At 31.8% G+C, this 13,579-nt stretch overlaps 1 protein-coding gene across 1 annotated transcript in view; it reads right to left on the minus strand.

Annotated features, from left to right (window-relative positions):
• Positions 1-3,584: 3,584 nt before the first annotated feature.
• The window catches only part of LOC145295880 (uncharacterized), a 64,100-nt gene continuing 54,105 nt past the window's right edge, over positions 3,585-13,579 (minus strand). Inside the window, exon 3 of the mRNA XM_080141622.1 lies at positions 3,585-4,791. Coding sequence (XP_079997748.1) covers positions 3,718-4,791 — 1,074 coding nt within the window. The 3' untranslated portion in view covers positions 3,585-3,717. The remainder of the gene's footprint in view (positions 4,792-13,579) is intronic.

Genomic DNA, 13,579 nt, shown 5'->3' on the forward strand with positions numbered 1-13,579 from the left:
TCACATTTTTTTTCACGTTCTTTTTCTCCTTCGCGGTGCGGGTTCGACTACCACTTTTTTTTTTTTTTTTTGCTCAACAGACACATCCAAACACCCGGGCAACGCCGGGTACCTATGCTAGTATATCTATAACAGTGAAATTGTCTGCGTCTGTCTGTGTGTGTACATTCCCCTACCAAATTACTCTGTCAATTTTCAGTCTACAGACTCGAGATTTGACATACGGGGTATTGAGATTTGGAATTTTTTTTTTTTTTTTACAATTGACAGCCTAGAGAATGGATATATGTTTCTCCACTGACGATGAGTTATACACTCGAAAGGACCTATGGAATAAATACCATTTACAGTTGAAAAAAATAAAACAGGAAAAAAAAACAACAACATTCCGATAAATAAATTATAAACATTATTGAACTGTATTTATCTGCTAGGTACGGGCAAAAATGGGCGGGCAAAAATAGGAGGACCTAGTTTTGAAAGCCGATTTATCATAATTTTTTGCAGGTTTCCGACTAATTTTGGATTGTATTTGAAAGATTAGAGACTACAGTTAATTTCCAAAAGGAAAAAAATATTTGTACACGTGAAAAAAAAAAAAAAAAGTTATGAAAAATGTTTTCACGGCGAGCTAACCAATTCAACTAAATTTTGAAGTTAAATAAATTCATTGTAAAAATCCTTTAAATGATAAATATTAGTTTTCTGAGTCTATTTCAAAGATAATTAGTTAAGTAAAGTCCTAAGATATTGAATTAAATAAAAAAAAAAAAAAAAAGTTATGAAAAATGTTTTCACGGCGAGCTAACCAATTCAACTAAATTTTGAAGTTAAATAAATTCATTGTAAAAATCCTTTAAAAGATAAATATTAGTTTTCTGAGTCTATTTCAAAGATAATTAGTAAAGTCCTAAGATATTGAATTAATAAAAAAAAAAAAAAACACATTGTTTGTACAAAAATAACTTAATTAGTCCTCCAACAGCAAGTAATTTACCGTTCGCCAAAAACGCAACAAACTAAAATTTTGTAAACACGATTATAAGGAGGCCCAACATTTCAGCCAATCGAAACGCTGTTTCAAAATGAAATCATGATAGTAAAAGGAGGTAGGGGTGTCAGACCCCCCCCCCCCACAGACGTGCATCCATACATTCCTATTCTGAACGTTTATATCAATTTTTATCATTTTTTAATTTAATTATTTTCTGTTCCTGTTTTTAAATTAATTTTTGTTTTAATTATTATTCAATATTATATAAAAAAATTATGTTACGCCGAAAGTTCCACATTCTTGCGAGCAAGGAAATTATCAAAATCTTGCATATAAAAATTATGCGAAATTTGTAATTTAAAAAAAAAGTAGAAATATTTTTTGCAATTATAATTTTTTTTTGTGAAAATATTAAATAAACAATGCTTAATTCAATGGTAATATCAGTAGTTCGAGAAATTAATTTTTCTTCAAGTTATATCGGATTCATTAATACGGACTTCAGGGGCTTTTTCCGTAATGTTCCTGTAAAATTTATTATTTTTTTTTATTGTTACAAATTACGATGCTTTATTTATATACAAAAAGGCAAAAATGAATTCTTGCGTTTTTTATTTACTACTGAAAACCATAACTTTAGTAAAGGTATTTTTTGTTTAAACAAAATAATACCTTTTCACTCAGGTTTAAATAAAAAATAATTAGTTCATTATACTCCACGATCATTATTTGATAAATATTGAAAATTTCATTAAAATTGGTTAATTTTCTGATTTTTGGCGAATTTTTAAGTAAAGGGAGGCGTCAAAATGTTTATATATTTTGAGCATCGGCATTCATTTTGCACGTACCTATTATATGCTCATAACGACTGCACATTCCTGCATTGTAAGCCTTCAAAAGCATCTCATTTCTTTGAACAATTTTATTTCGAACTATTGTTTTTATTAGACGAACACACACACATGTATTCACTCATAATTGTTTTTCTTAGAAAATAGCCACATTAATCTTAAGCCCGCATGCAACACTCTTATCATAAAAACACAGTAATTTCAAGCCTCCTGCTTTTCTTACAAAGTCCTCATTCATTAATCCTTCTTTATGAAGGTTATGAACAAGAAAACACTTATGTTGGAACAATTGAAACTAATACTCCTTATGGAACAATTGAAACTAATACTCCTTATGGAACAATTGAAACTAATACTCCTTATGGAACGATTTAAACTAATACTCTTTATTGAACAATTGAAACTAATACTCTTTATTGAACAATTTAAACTAATACTCCTTATGGAATAATTTATACTAATACTCTTTATGGAACAATTGAAACTAATACTCCTAACACGTAAAGAAATGTTTATTTCATGTTAATACAACGATTTCGCGTTCTTTCTCGGGTGTCGTTAGTTTCCGGATTTTATATTTATTTTTTATGTAAGGATGTGGATTGGTGAAACCCTTCTATTAATGGGCGATCCGGTTAAATTAACCTTTAATGGTCCCGCGGATCCACTCCTACTTTCGACTTAATAAAATTGCTACACACGCAACCTAAAAATTGATAAATCTCGATTATAAATTGGTTATCCTCCCGAACCATATTCCTAAAAATGAATGACTCCACCGCGAGTCTATTCTGCAGCTTCATGTATCTGAATTCATTTTCATTTAAGGATTGGTTCCTGGTGGCCGAGTAGGAGAGTAAAGCTAATGTTGACTTTGCTGATTGAGTTCGACTTTTGCGACCAGCAGTAACTATTACTTCCCACACTGATGAATCCATTAGCATGAAACACTTGTGGCCGTAGGTATTTAAAAAATAATAATATTTATTGAAAAAAAAAAATTATAATACATATAAATATTGAAACACGTAAATATATGCCAGTATATTATGCAATTCAAGTCCTTGTAGCAATGACGTATTTTTTTATTTGCTAATTTTCATACATTGGAACTGATGACTTCTCTCTATTCAGCGTCATGGCAAAAAAGAATGCAGACTTTTATTTAAAAAAAAGTATTTCGTGCCAATTAATGGTTAAGAATTCTTTAATCACAGAATTTTAAATATATGTAAGGTAAAAATTAAAAAATATTATGGAATTAAATATTCAACAAAAATAATTAAATTTATATCAGAATTTAACCAATTTATTGCTTACTATTTTAATCATCTTAGTCAATTGCTAAATTTAAAAAACAAATTTCTTTAATATATTTTGAACATGAGAAAGATTCATTGTATGTTTTGCTGGTTTGGCAGGCCGAGAGCAGGCTCAAGGCGTTTATTAAAGTTTTATGGATGCTGCGTATGTATGACCTTATTAAAAAACATTTCCTTGACCTGCCAATAAAATGATTATTATTCTCGAATACATGCAAACAAGTAAAAAACAACAAAACAAAAAAAACGCAACTTTTGCATTTCGACAAATTCTGCATAAGAGGAAGCCGGAATAAAAGAAAGAAAAGTAAACCAAGCTACTTTTTCTTTTTAAATTCTTTCTCTATTAATAAATATATTTTGCAGTATTTTGTATAATTTTATTTAGAAAGTTAAAAAAAATGTTGAAATCAATTTTTTTTTACGAAAACGTTTTATTTCAGATTAAAAAAAAATGTTTTATTTATAAAGATGATTGTCGTTTTTACTGCATTTCATAAATATTTTAATGATAAAAATGAATGATTATATAAAGATGGCGTTGACGTTAACAAAATGCATAAACTTGCGGTGGCAGATCGTGCGTCCACCTTATTGATTCCGATGGAAGAACGACGTATTTCTTTTCACACAGTTCGTTCAAATCTTGTTCGATTCCCCTGAAAAAAAGCTGCAAACTCTCATCACATTGTCCTAGATTAACCGCCAGCAGTTCAGGACAATCCAGATGCAGTTTGTGCAAATCGCTGCACCCGAACATATTCAGATAGTGCAGTAGACACTGTTGAATCGCCACTGTCTCCAAACTGCGGCACTTCTCCAAGTTCAAATGCGCGATGTTCGGACAACCAGTCAGCGCCATTTGTAAAACGTAATCCGTCATTTGGCATCGATAGAGCACAATTGTTTTTGCTAACGGAGTGCATATGGAAAGGAGGTTTAGTTTACAGTCAAAAAGTCTCACGAATCCCACAGCACCCATCGCGTGAATGATGCACGAATCCAACGTTAACTGGTCATCGCTGCATATATTAAGTTCAATTGAGTCAACACTCACACATTGGATGGTCATGGTTTTCAGCGCTGGTAGACCAATCAATGACACTTTACAGAGATGGTTAGCCACAACGTAAACGTGGCTAAGAGTAATGATATCACTTTCTGACTCCGTATGAAGCAGTCGGAGGGTAGGGCTGCGTATATGCACTGATTCGCAAGCAAAGTCGCCGAGTAAGCACAACTCCTGAACACTGGGGATAATATATTCGTCCAAGGTGAGACTGTCCTGAGAAATGCAACCAAGCTTGAGACAGATGATGCTTGAGTTCTTCCGCAGCGTGTCGCGGAGGCTGTTCATTTCGATTTCTTCACAGTTTGACAATTCTAGGATGGAGAGGCGGTCGCTGTGAATGTTGAGCGTTCGTAGAGCATCACTGCCATTGATTGCGACTCTCTTCAGTTTCGGTGCAAAGAATTCGACGTGTTCAATAGATTCAAGGCCGTAGTCAATCTCAACAAGTCGCAAAGTACTGCTTTCCACGCTAAGGAACACAACATTCCACAAGTTATAGAGGTAAAGTTTTTGGATGGAAGAATTCACCAATCGGATTCCATGAAGATGCTGTAATGAAAACGAAAGAAATCTTTGAAAATAAAAGCACAGAAAACGAAAGAAATCTTTGAAAATAAAAGCACAGAAAACGAAAGAAATCTTTGAAAATAAAAGCACAGAAAGCGGATAACATTAATTCGTAAATAGAATTGATGGTAAATGAGTCAATGCTGAAATTCGTTGCGTACATCGTTTTTTTTTTCGTTTCTTTTTTTTAATCAGATGGCATGTGATAGAAGATCCGTATGTATTATTTAGATCATCCGTTGATTGGAAGGTTAATTTCTTAATTTTGCTAAGTATGCATTCTTCTATCATCCAATATCAACGTAGTTCTACCTATGTAGTCGGCACTGCAACCACATTTACTGGGCAGAACGGCTTTAGGATTGTATACTACAGTCCAACAACAGATAACTAGCAACAGTTTTCGTTACTTACAAATATTATTATAGGACTTAGAACCCTATACTGAGACTAGTAACTTATAAGGCATCACTAAAGATAAAATATAAAATAATTTGAAGCAATTTACAGAGTAATGCGTGGACTTTCTATTTATACAATGGGTTCATTTGAAAAATAAATTAGATGATGAGATGGGGACATTAATGAGCATGAGTTAATGATATCTATAAATGTATTTATAATGTGTTCGAGACCAATTTGACACTTTTAGAAAACTTGTTTAAGTGATATCTTGTCAAATAAATCTTACACGTAGTCTGGACGAAAACCACATTTACTACGTGGGTAGGACGACGTTAAGATCAGACAATAGAATTCAAAAACGTATATGTACCTAACAAAATTAAGAACGGAACTTTTCGATCACTGGACGTTTTAAATAACACATACAGGTCTTCTATCGCATAATAGTTGCTTAAAAGCGCAAAGAATTTCAGCATTGACTAATTTGAGTCATGACTTGAGTTATGTCTACTCGCTCTACCACCTGGAAATTTTGAAGACTGTCTACGTTTTACTAAAACAACCCAGCTTTTGTAGACAGAGCGTCTAATGTTTATACATGATCAGTCTCTAAGACTCATCCTCCAGTGTACATATACCGTTGTGCTGTCTTTATTTTTTCTTATCCTTTTAAAAACTCCCATGAAACAGCTTCTATTGAGTGAGGGCGAAACCGATTGGCTGGCTTTATATTATCATATAAGAATTTCTCTAGCTAAATTGTATTTACCTCTCTTTAGTCTGTAAACTTCATGATTAGCTATATAAAGGTTGGCTACCCTCACTTAAGTCTTGATGTGTGAATTTTCTATTTGGTGTCTAATTGCTGTGCTGATGAAGACCAATTATTTCACTGTATACATATAACAAGAGGATTGGAAATTTTTTCCTGAATGCATCTCTGTTGCAAAGTTTGATGAAAAGAGTTTGTTTATTTTCGCCAAACAGCCGTTGAGTACAAAAGACTTGTGCGTGATCACAACCAGTGCGACGGCAGCGCGGCTGTCCACCTGTCACTGATCGATATTGGGATGACGTCAAAGTGGCGGTCAATAAGCTCTTGCTGGCTCGAATTGCTCTTACAAGTAGAACAACTCGCCATTTGCAGATTTGATTTCGTTGCTTTACGAAACCCAGCTGATAATTTATCGTTACATTCTCTCTCTCCCACTCTCTTTCTCGCTCTCCCCCCCCCTCTCTCTCTCTCTCTCTCTCTCTCTCTCTCTCTCTCTCTCTATATATATATATATATATATATATATATATGTATGCATAATGTGTAAATTTCTATGTTATTCCACGTATGTTTCTACAGAAGTACTTTCTAGGTTATAGGATGATGTGTAATAGGCATAAAAAAACGTTGTTTTTAATTTGTTATATTTTAGTTTGATATTTCGAGCAGTGCCACACCCTTTGGCAAAAAATGTAGCGAAATGAGTAAAAGTAATTAAAATGTGAAACTCTGAGAATACTGGAATTTCAACAGAACCCCCAGGATACGGCATTAAAAATTAGTAACAAAATACAGCACGGTATATAATACACATGTACATAATCAAATTACATTATAAATAACACCGTAAGGCGGGTTAAATACCGTAACCAGAGGCAAAAAAACATCGTATTACAGATCGTAACCTGAAAAACCGTATCTTAGGGCCACGTTATCCCGTGGTTCTGCTGGATTGAAGAGTTATCTACGTTTACACGGACGAAATAACACTTAAGAAAGCGATGGCAAACTTCTGTTAAGAAGTAGCAATTATCATATATATATATATATATATATATATATATATATATATATATATATGTTGTTTTAGTAAAATATATATTTTTTCAAGTATATTTCACTCGTTGTGTATACTAATTCTTTTGGTTTCGAATCTCATGTATGTTAAATATAACACTAGAGCATATATAAAAGAATAACAGCACAGCTACATTCGAAGATTTATGCAAAATAGCTTTTCCAGCATGTTAAGATTTTGGTACAGTTTTTACATATCGATTTCGTTGTACAGAAACAAACGGTTATTATTATATAAATACAGTCGCTTCGTGCATATACTCTTCAGAAAAAATATAAATTATTGGTTTCGATAGAAAAAATGCATGACAATATAATGCTGCAAGAAAAAAGTTCATAGAAGACTCAGCATCGATGGCTGCTGGAACAAACATGATATTGAGTCTTCCAGGAACATGTTTATCTATCTATCTATCTATCTATCTATCTATCTATCTATCTATCTATAGGCAGGGGGTATAAGTATAAACAAATGCAAATATATCTAAAATATATCTAAAACACAAGGGAACTAATTATTACAATTTCGAATTAAACTATCACCCTTTGACTGGAGTGAGTAACTAGTTAGGTATGTAGATGCGAAATAATTTCTACTTGAGTATCTATAAACTTAAAGTATATCGATTTATTTGATATAATTCAAACATTACCGTGTTTGAATATGTGGTTGAATGTTGGTTTTACTCATTTAGTACTGCTTTAAAGTTTAACCGCTCACTCATTTTGCGACCAAATTTCAAACGATTTTGACAGTTTATAGGTCACCTTATCAGCTATATTTTGAAATAAAAAATTTCAATTTTCGTTCATTAAAACAAAAGTTATAATAAAATTACTGGCGTTTAAAAGTCTTCAGAATATGTAAGGCACGTGAGAGACGATTTCTTCTGATTGACTGTTAGTTACCAAAGCAACTTTTTCGTCGTCGACACCTTCATAAATAATATCGGGAATGTCGCTCACATGACATTTTATTTGGGTTATATAGAGAGAATTAACAAAAGTGACACATTTTGCCGTGCTAGGGCTGATAATATTTCGCTTACGATGTCGCCCTTTAATTCTGTTTCTCTCTTTTTTGTCCCTTCTTTCTTTTTTATTTACATAAGTACATCTTTTATTTGATTTTTTTATTAAGTCAATTTAAAAAAAATGGTCATATATATTTTTTTTATAGATTGTTGACAATGCGTATGATATTGAACAAAAAAAAGAAAATATTCTTTCATAGCAAAGCCTGGAAAATGAGTTTTAAAAAATTCAATTTAACATTATATAATCATTTCTTAATGCTGCAATACTTTAAGTTATAATTTTATATTTTTGACTAGAATACCTTGTCTTTTTCTTTCCCAGTTTTAACAACTAGTTCTTTTACTTTTCTAAGTTTAATTTTAGCCATATTACTTTTCATGCTCGCATTTTTCTATGCAATGCAATTGTGTTTATGTTATATATATATATATATATATATATATACCTTATTAGTAAATTACCAAATAATCTAACCGTATAGGGAAAAATGTAAAGAATTAGTTTCGTATTTTCAACAGATGTAAAACCTTTTTTAGATATAGCTCTAACAAATTACAGAAAATAAATTTCAGATAAAGTAATAATAATAATAATAATAATAATAATAACTAGCTGGACCCGTGAAAATTTCACGTTTTCTTTTCTTTTTTTTTCACATACACATTATCCCATCACATATCCGTACCTTGAAACATTTACATTAACCCTTTACTGCACTGGCCGACGAATTCACCCTGTGTACTATTTGTTTTTAAATAGTAAATGAAAAGTACGGTAGGTAAAATGTATGTAAATATGTATATACCAAAATCACGATATTAGTGCTCCAAATATTCTCAATAAATACATCTTCATTTATGTTTTATAAATATGTTTATTTAAAAATATTTTCAAAAGTTTTATTTAAATTTTAGCTTATTTATCATATACTTATTATATAATGGAGACTTAGAGTGTTTAAAACATGATATTCTTAATTTCGCACAGTAATGGGTTAAACCTGTGCATTTTGTTCAAAAATATTTGAACCTAACGTTGAACCTAACCAAAACTATCCCAGAATATGTTCTTGATGTTTAGATGCATATGCTTGATTGCTTAAAATACATTTCAAATGTCAACGTTTAAAAATTATAAACGATAGATAAGCGTATTAATATATAGAGGCTCATGTGATGAAAGCTGTGCCATAAGTCTGAGCGTTTGAGGCACACATCTAGCACAGCAGCAGGAGGAGCTCTCGGGACAACCGGAAGTACTTGTCTGAAGTTGCCTCCAAGTAAGATTCCTTTACCACCAAATGCAATGTGGGTGTTCATTATATCTTTCAAGCATTTATCAATGGCTTTCAGCGGATAGTATGGGATCATAGAAGCTTCATCAATAATAATATTTTAATACGCTTGTCTATATATTAATACGCTTGTAACTATCTATCTATCTATGTGTGTCACACTTTCCGGCAAATTTGATTGGTTGAGAAGATTTTATTCTGGAATAGCGGATTACACATTAAACGAACGCTCAAGGCAGAGATCAGGGTTGCCAGGTTGGCTTCATTTTAAAAGAGAGAGAGAGAGAGAGAGAGAGAGAGAGAGAGAGAGAGAGAGAGAAATTCAGTTTTCGTTAATTAAAAATATTCTCGCAACTACGACTGATTGCTGTTAGATATAAACAAAGCCAAGAGGATAGAGAGGGAGGGGGTAGAGGGGGGAGATAGAGGAGTTTAGAAGATTTTATTCTGGAATAGCGGATTACACATTAAACGAACGCTCAAGGCAGAGATCACAGCAATCAGTCGTAGTTGCGAGAATATTTTTAATTAACGAAAACTGCGTCTCTCTCTCTCCCTCTCTCTCTCTCTCTTTTAAAATGAAGCCAACCCCCCAGCAGTTGCGAGAATAGTTTTAATTAACGAAAACTGCGTTTCTCTCTCTCTTTCTCTCCCTCTCTCTCTCTTTTAAAATGTAGCCAACCTGGCAACCCTGATAAATCAATGTACCAAATACTTTTGCTACCCACTATATATATATATATATATATATATATATATATATATATATATATATATATATTTGCAATTTAAAGGACACAAGTGCTAAAATATCAGTAGTCCATCCCCTCACCGTGTTAATATTATGTAGTTATTATGTATTTACAATGTTTATAGGATTGTTATATATGCAACGAATTTAATAATTGATAAACGTTGAATGAGACAAATCGGTAAATTTTTACTTTCTTTCCACCTTAACAATCACAATTAAAATTGACGACTTTTATAGATTTTCGGGTATGCTGAAAACGAATATCGCATTTAAATTTGTACAGACAAATATTTTTCTGGATATTAAGACACTATTTCCAATGTATTCCAAAATAAATGTCAATGAGTTCGCCATTCTTAACATGGGGAGGAGGGAGTGTTTTGTAATTTTTCAGCTGGGAAAAACATGACCAATAAAAACAATATATTACATTAAATAATAAATATCCAGAAAACAACCTGTCTGCGCAAAATTTAAATGAAATATTCGTTTTCGGCATATCCGAAAACCTTTGAAAGTCATGATTTTAAAAGTGAGTGTTGAGGTGGAAAGATAGTAAAAATTTACCGACAAGACAAATCAAAATCGTTTTGGATGATTAACAGAAGAACTTTATCAAAGTAGCAAAAATATTATAACTACTTTTATACAGAATAACAATAAAATTCATTTCGAACTTAATAAATAACCCAAGTTATTCCGAATTTGACAAGCGACACTTAATACAAATATCTAAAAAAATCCAGAAAAAAAATGCTTCGTTAAAATCAACAGACAGCCAATATGCAAATTGATGATATTTTCTTTCAACAACGAATTATAATATAACGATGAAAAAGAGAAATAAGGACTTGTTAAGATTTCATAAAAAATATATAAAGTTCAGGAAGGCGGCCATGTTGGCTTTCATGACGCCATATTTAATGTCATCATGACTATCTCTAAAAATGACAGATTTTATTTTTCCTTTTCAAAGTAGCAATCTGGACACTTGTAAACTGAATATTAAACAGTATAGAACCATGATGGACAGCTAGATAATATTTACAGGACGCGTTTTACATTCAGGTATTTTATCGGCGGATAATTAGCTTCCACGTGGATTTCTTTTTACTGTCCTCGGTAGCAACAATTTCTTAAGACTATTTATATAAGCCTTTTCTCTTCAGGCAGAGAAAACACAAACAAACAAACAAACAAACACACACACACACACACACACACACACACACACACACACACACACACACACACACACACACACACACACACACACTTAGTGCTTCATGCTAAATTGATGATTGAATATGATTAAATCAGTGCTCATTTTTTTTTCATTAAATACTAATTCTTATTAATCCGTAACTGTGCATCGAACGGATACCATAATATTTAGTTCGCTGCATTTTATAACAAAGGCCCATACAAGATTTTAGTCAGATCGACCAAGTAGAAGTAGGTTCCGAGAAAAAGTGGAACAGACAGACAAACAAACTATGATATATATATATATATATATATATATATATATATATATATATATATATATACTTCATAATATTTCGCATTTTTGAATTGTTAGTACTTGTTCTACATTTTCATTTTTTAAATAATGACTGTATTTTGCATCCATCAACATGATCGTTGATGGCTCTAAGAAATTGATTTCTAAATCTATCTCTGGCCATGTCTTTATTTATCCCTATTTCTCTCAAGTCTGTACTTATCACTTCTTTCCAGGTTTTCTTTGACTTTATACATCGATCGTTTTACACCTAAAAAAACAAAGAACTCCCATCCATCTTTTCAACGTGACTCATGATCCATGCGCACCAAATTTTCCCATAATGTCATCATGACATGAAGATACGATGGATGTGTGATGCGTGTCTTAAAAACAAGCTTAGAGTTTTTACATTTGAAACAAAATATAACAATCAAATTAGAATATTAAAAATATTTAAGTGTACGATTTTATTCAAAACGATAAGTTTCTTTGAAAAATATAATCTTTTAAACAAGAAATATAAGAGTGAATTTAGTATTTTAAATTGTCAAGTTTCTTTGTTTTAACGATAAGTTTCAATTAATTTAATTCAATAAATGTTCTGGTAATTAATCCTATCCGTTGTGTTAGTTCGTTAATTTAATGTTCTTATTTCGATTTACCTACAAAGTTTCGTTGAAAATCATTCAAATTCTGGACTGTTTCCCCTTTTCCCGTGTCGAACTCTTCCGAAGCGAGAAACAAATAATTATCAGTGGCAATCTAAAGGGCACAAATGCTAAAATATTAGCAGTCCCCCTTTACTGTATTAATATTATATAGTTATTATGTATTTGCAATGTTTATAGGATTGTTATATATGCAACACCGCGCGAGCGCGCGCGCACACACACACACACATACACACACACACACACACACACACAAATCGATAAACGTCAAATACAGAAGACAAAACGGAAAATGTTCACTTAGCTTTCCACCTTAAAAATCACAATTAAAATTGACGACTTTTATAGATTTTCGGGTATGCTGCAAATGAATATAGCATTTAAATTTGTGCAGACAAGTAGTTTTTTTTTTGGATATTAAGACATTTTTCCAATATATTACAAAATAAATGTCAATGGGGTTCGCCATTCTTAACATGGGGAGGAGGGGGTGTTTTGTAACTTTTCAGTTGGGAAAAACATGACCAATGAAATGGATTACATTGAATAATAAAGATCTTAATATCCAGAAAACAACATGTCTGCGCAAAATTTAAATGAAATATTCGTTTTCAGCATATCTGAAAACCTTTGAAAGTCATGATTTTAAAAGTGAGTGTTGTTGAGGTGGAAAGATAGTAAAAATTTACCGACAAGACAAATCAAAATCGTTTTGGATGATTAACAGAAGAACTTTATCAAAGTAGCAAAAATATTATAACTACTTTTATACAGAATAACAATAAAATTCATTTCGAACTTAATAAATAACCCATGTTGTGATATATATATGTTAAATGAATAGTTTTTCTTGTCTAAAACTTTTTGGCGTGCTAAAATATTCGATGCTTCTACATAATTGCGCACATATGAAATAATTTGGTCTTTAATTTAAGAGAATCACGTAAGGAGGATAATTCAAACATTTTCAATGAGGTAACGAAAAGGGGAGATAATCAAATGAAAATTAAAACTTTAAATCTGATTTCTTCAAATATAAACATAAACGATAATGTAAAACTTTTATTTCTACATGTTTTAGGGAGAAGGAGAAAGGGTAGGAAGGCGAGAGAGGGGAGTTAAACAGCCGCTTGAAACAACTCTGACTTTAGGTTTAGTTAGGGTTAACTCCAACCATGGCTTGAGGACGACGATCAAAATCCATTATAACTTTTCTCAACAAATTTTATTTTCCTCAGTTTCTCAGCTC

This window comes from Euprymna scolopes, chromosome 16 (assembly GCF_053919585.1).
Source record: "Euprymna scolopes isolate OS-2025 chromosome 16, ASM5391958v1, whole genome shotgun sequence".
Lineage (NCBI taxonomy): Eukaryota > Metazoa > Mollusca > Cephalopoda > Sepiida > Sepiolidae > Euprymna > Euprymna scolopes.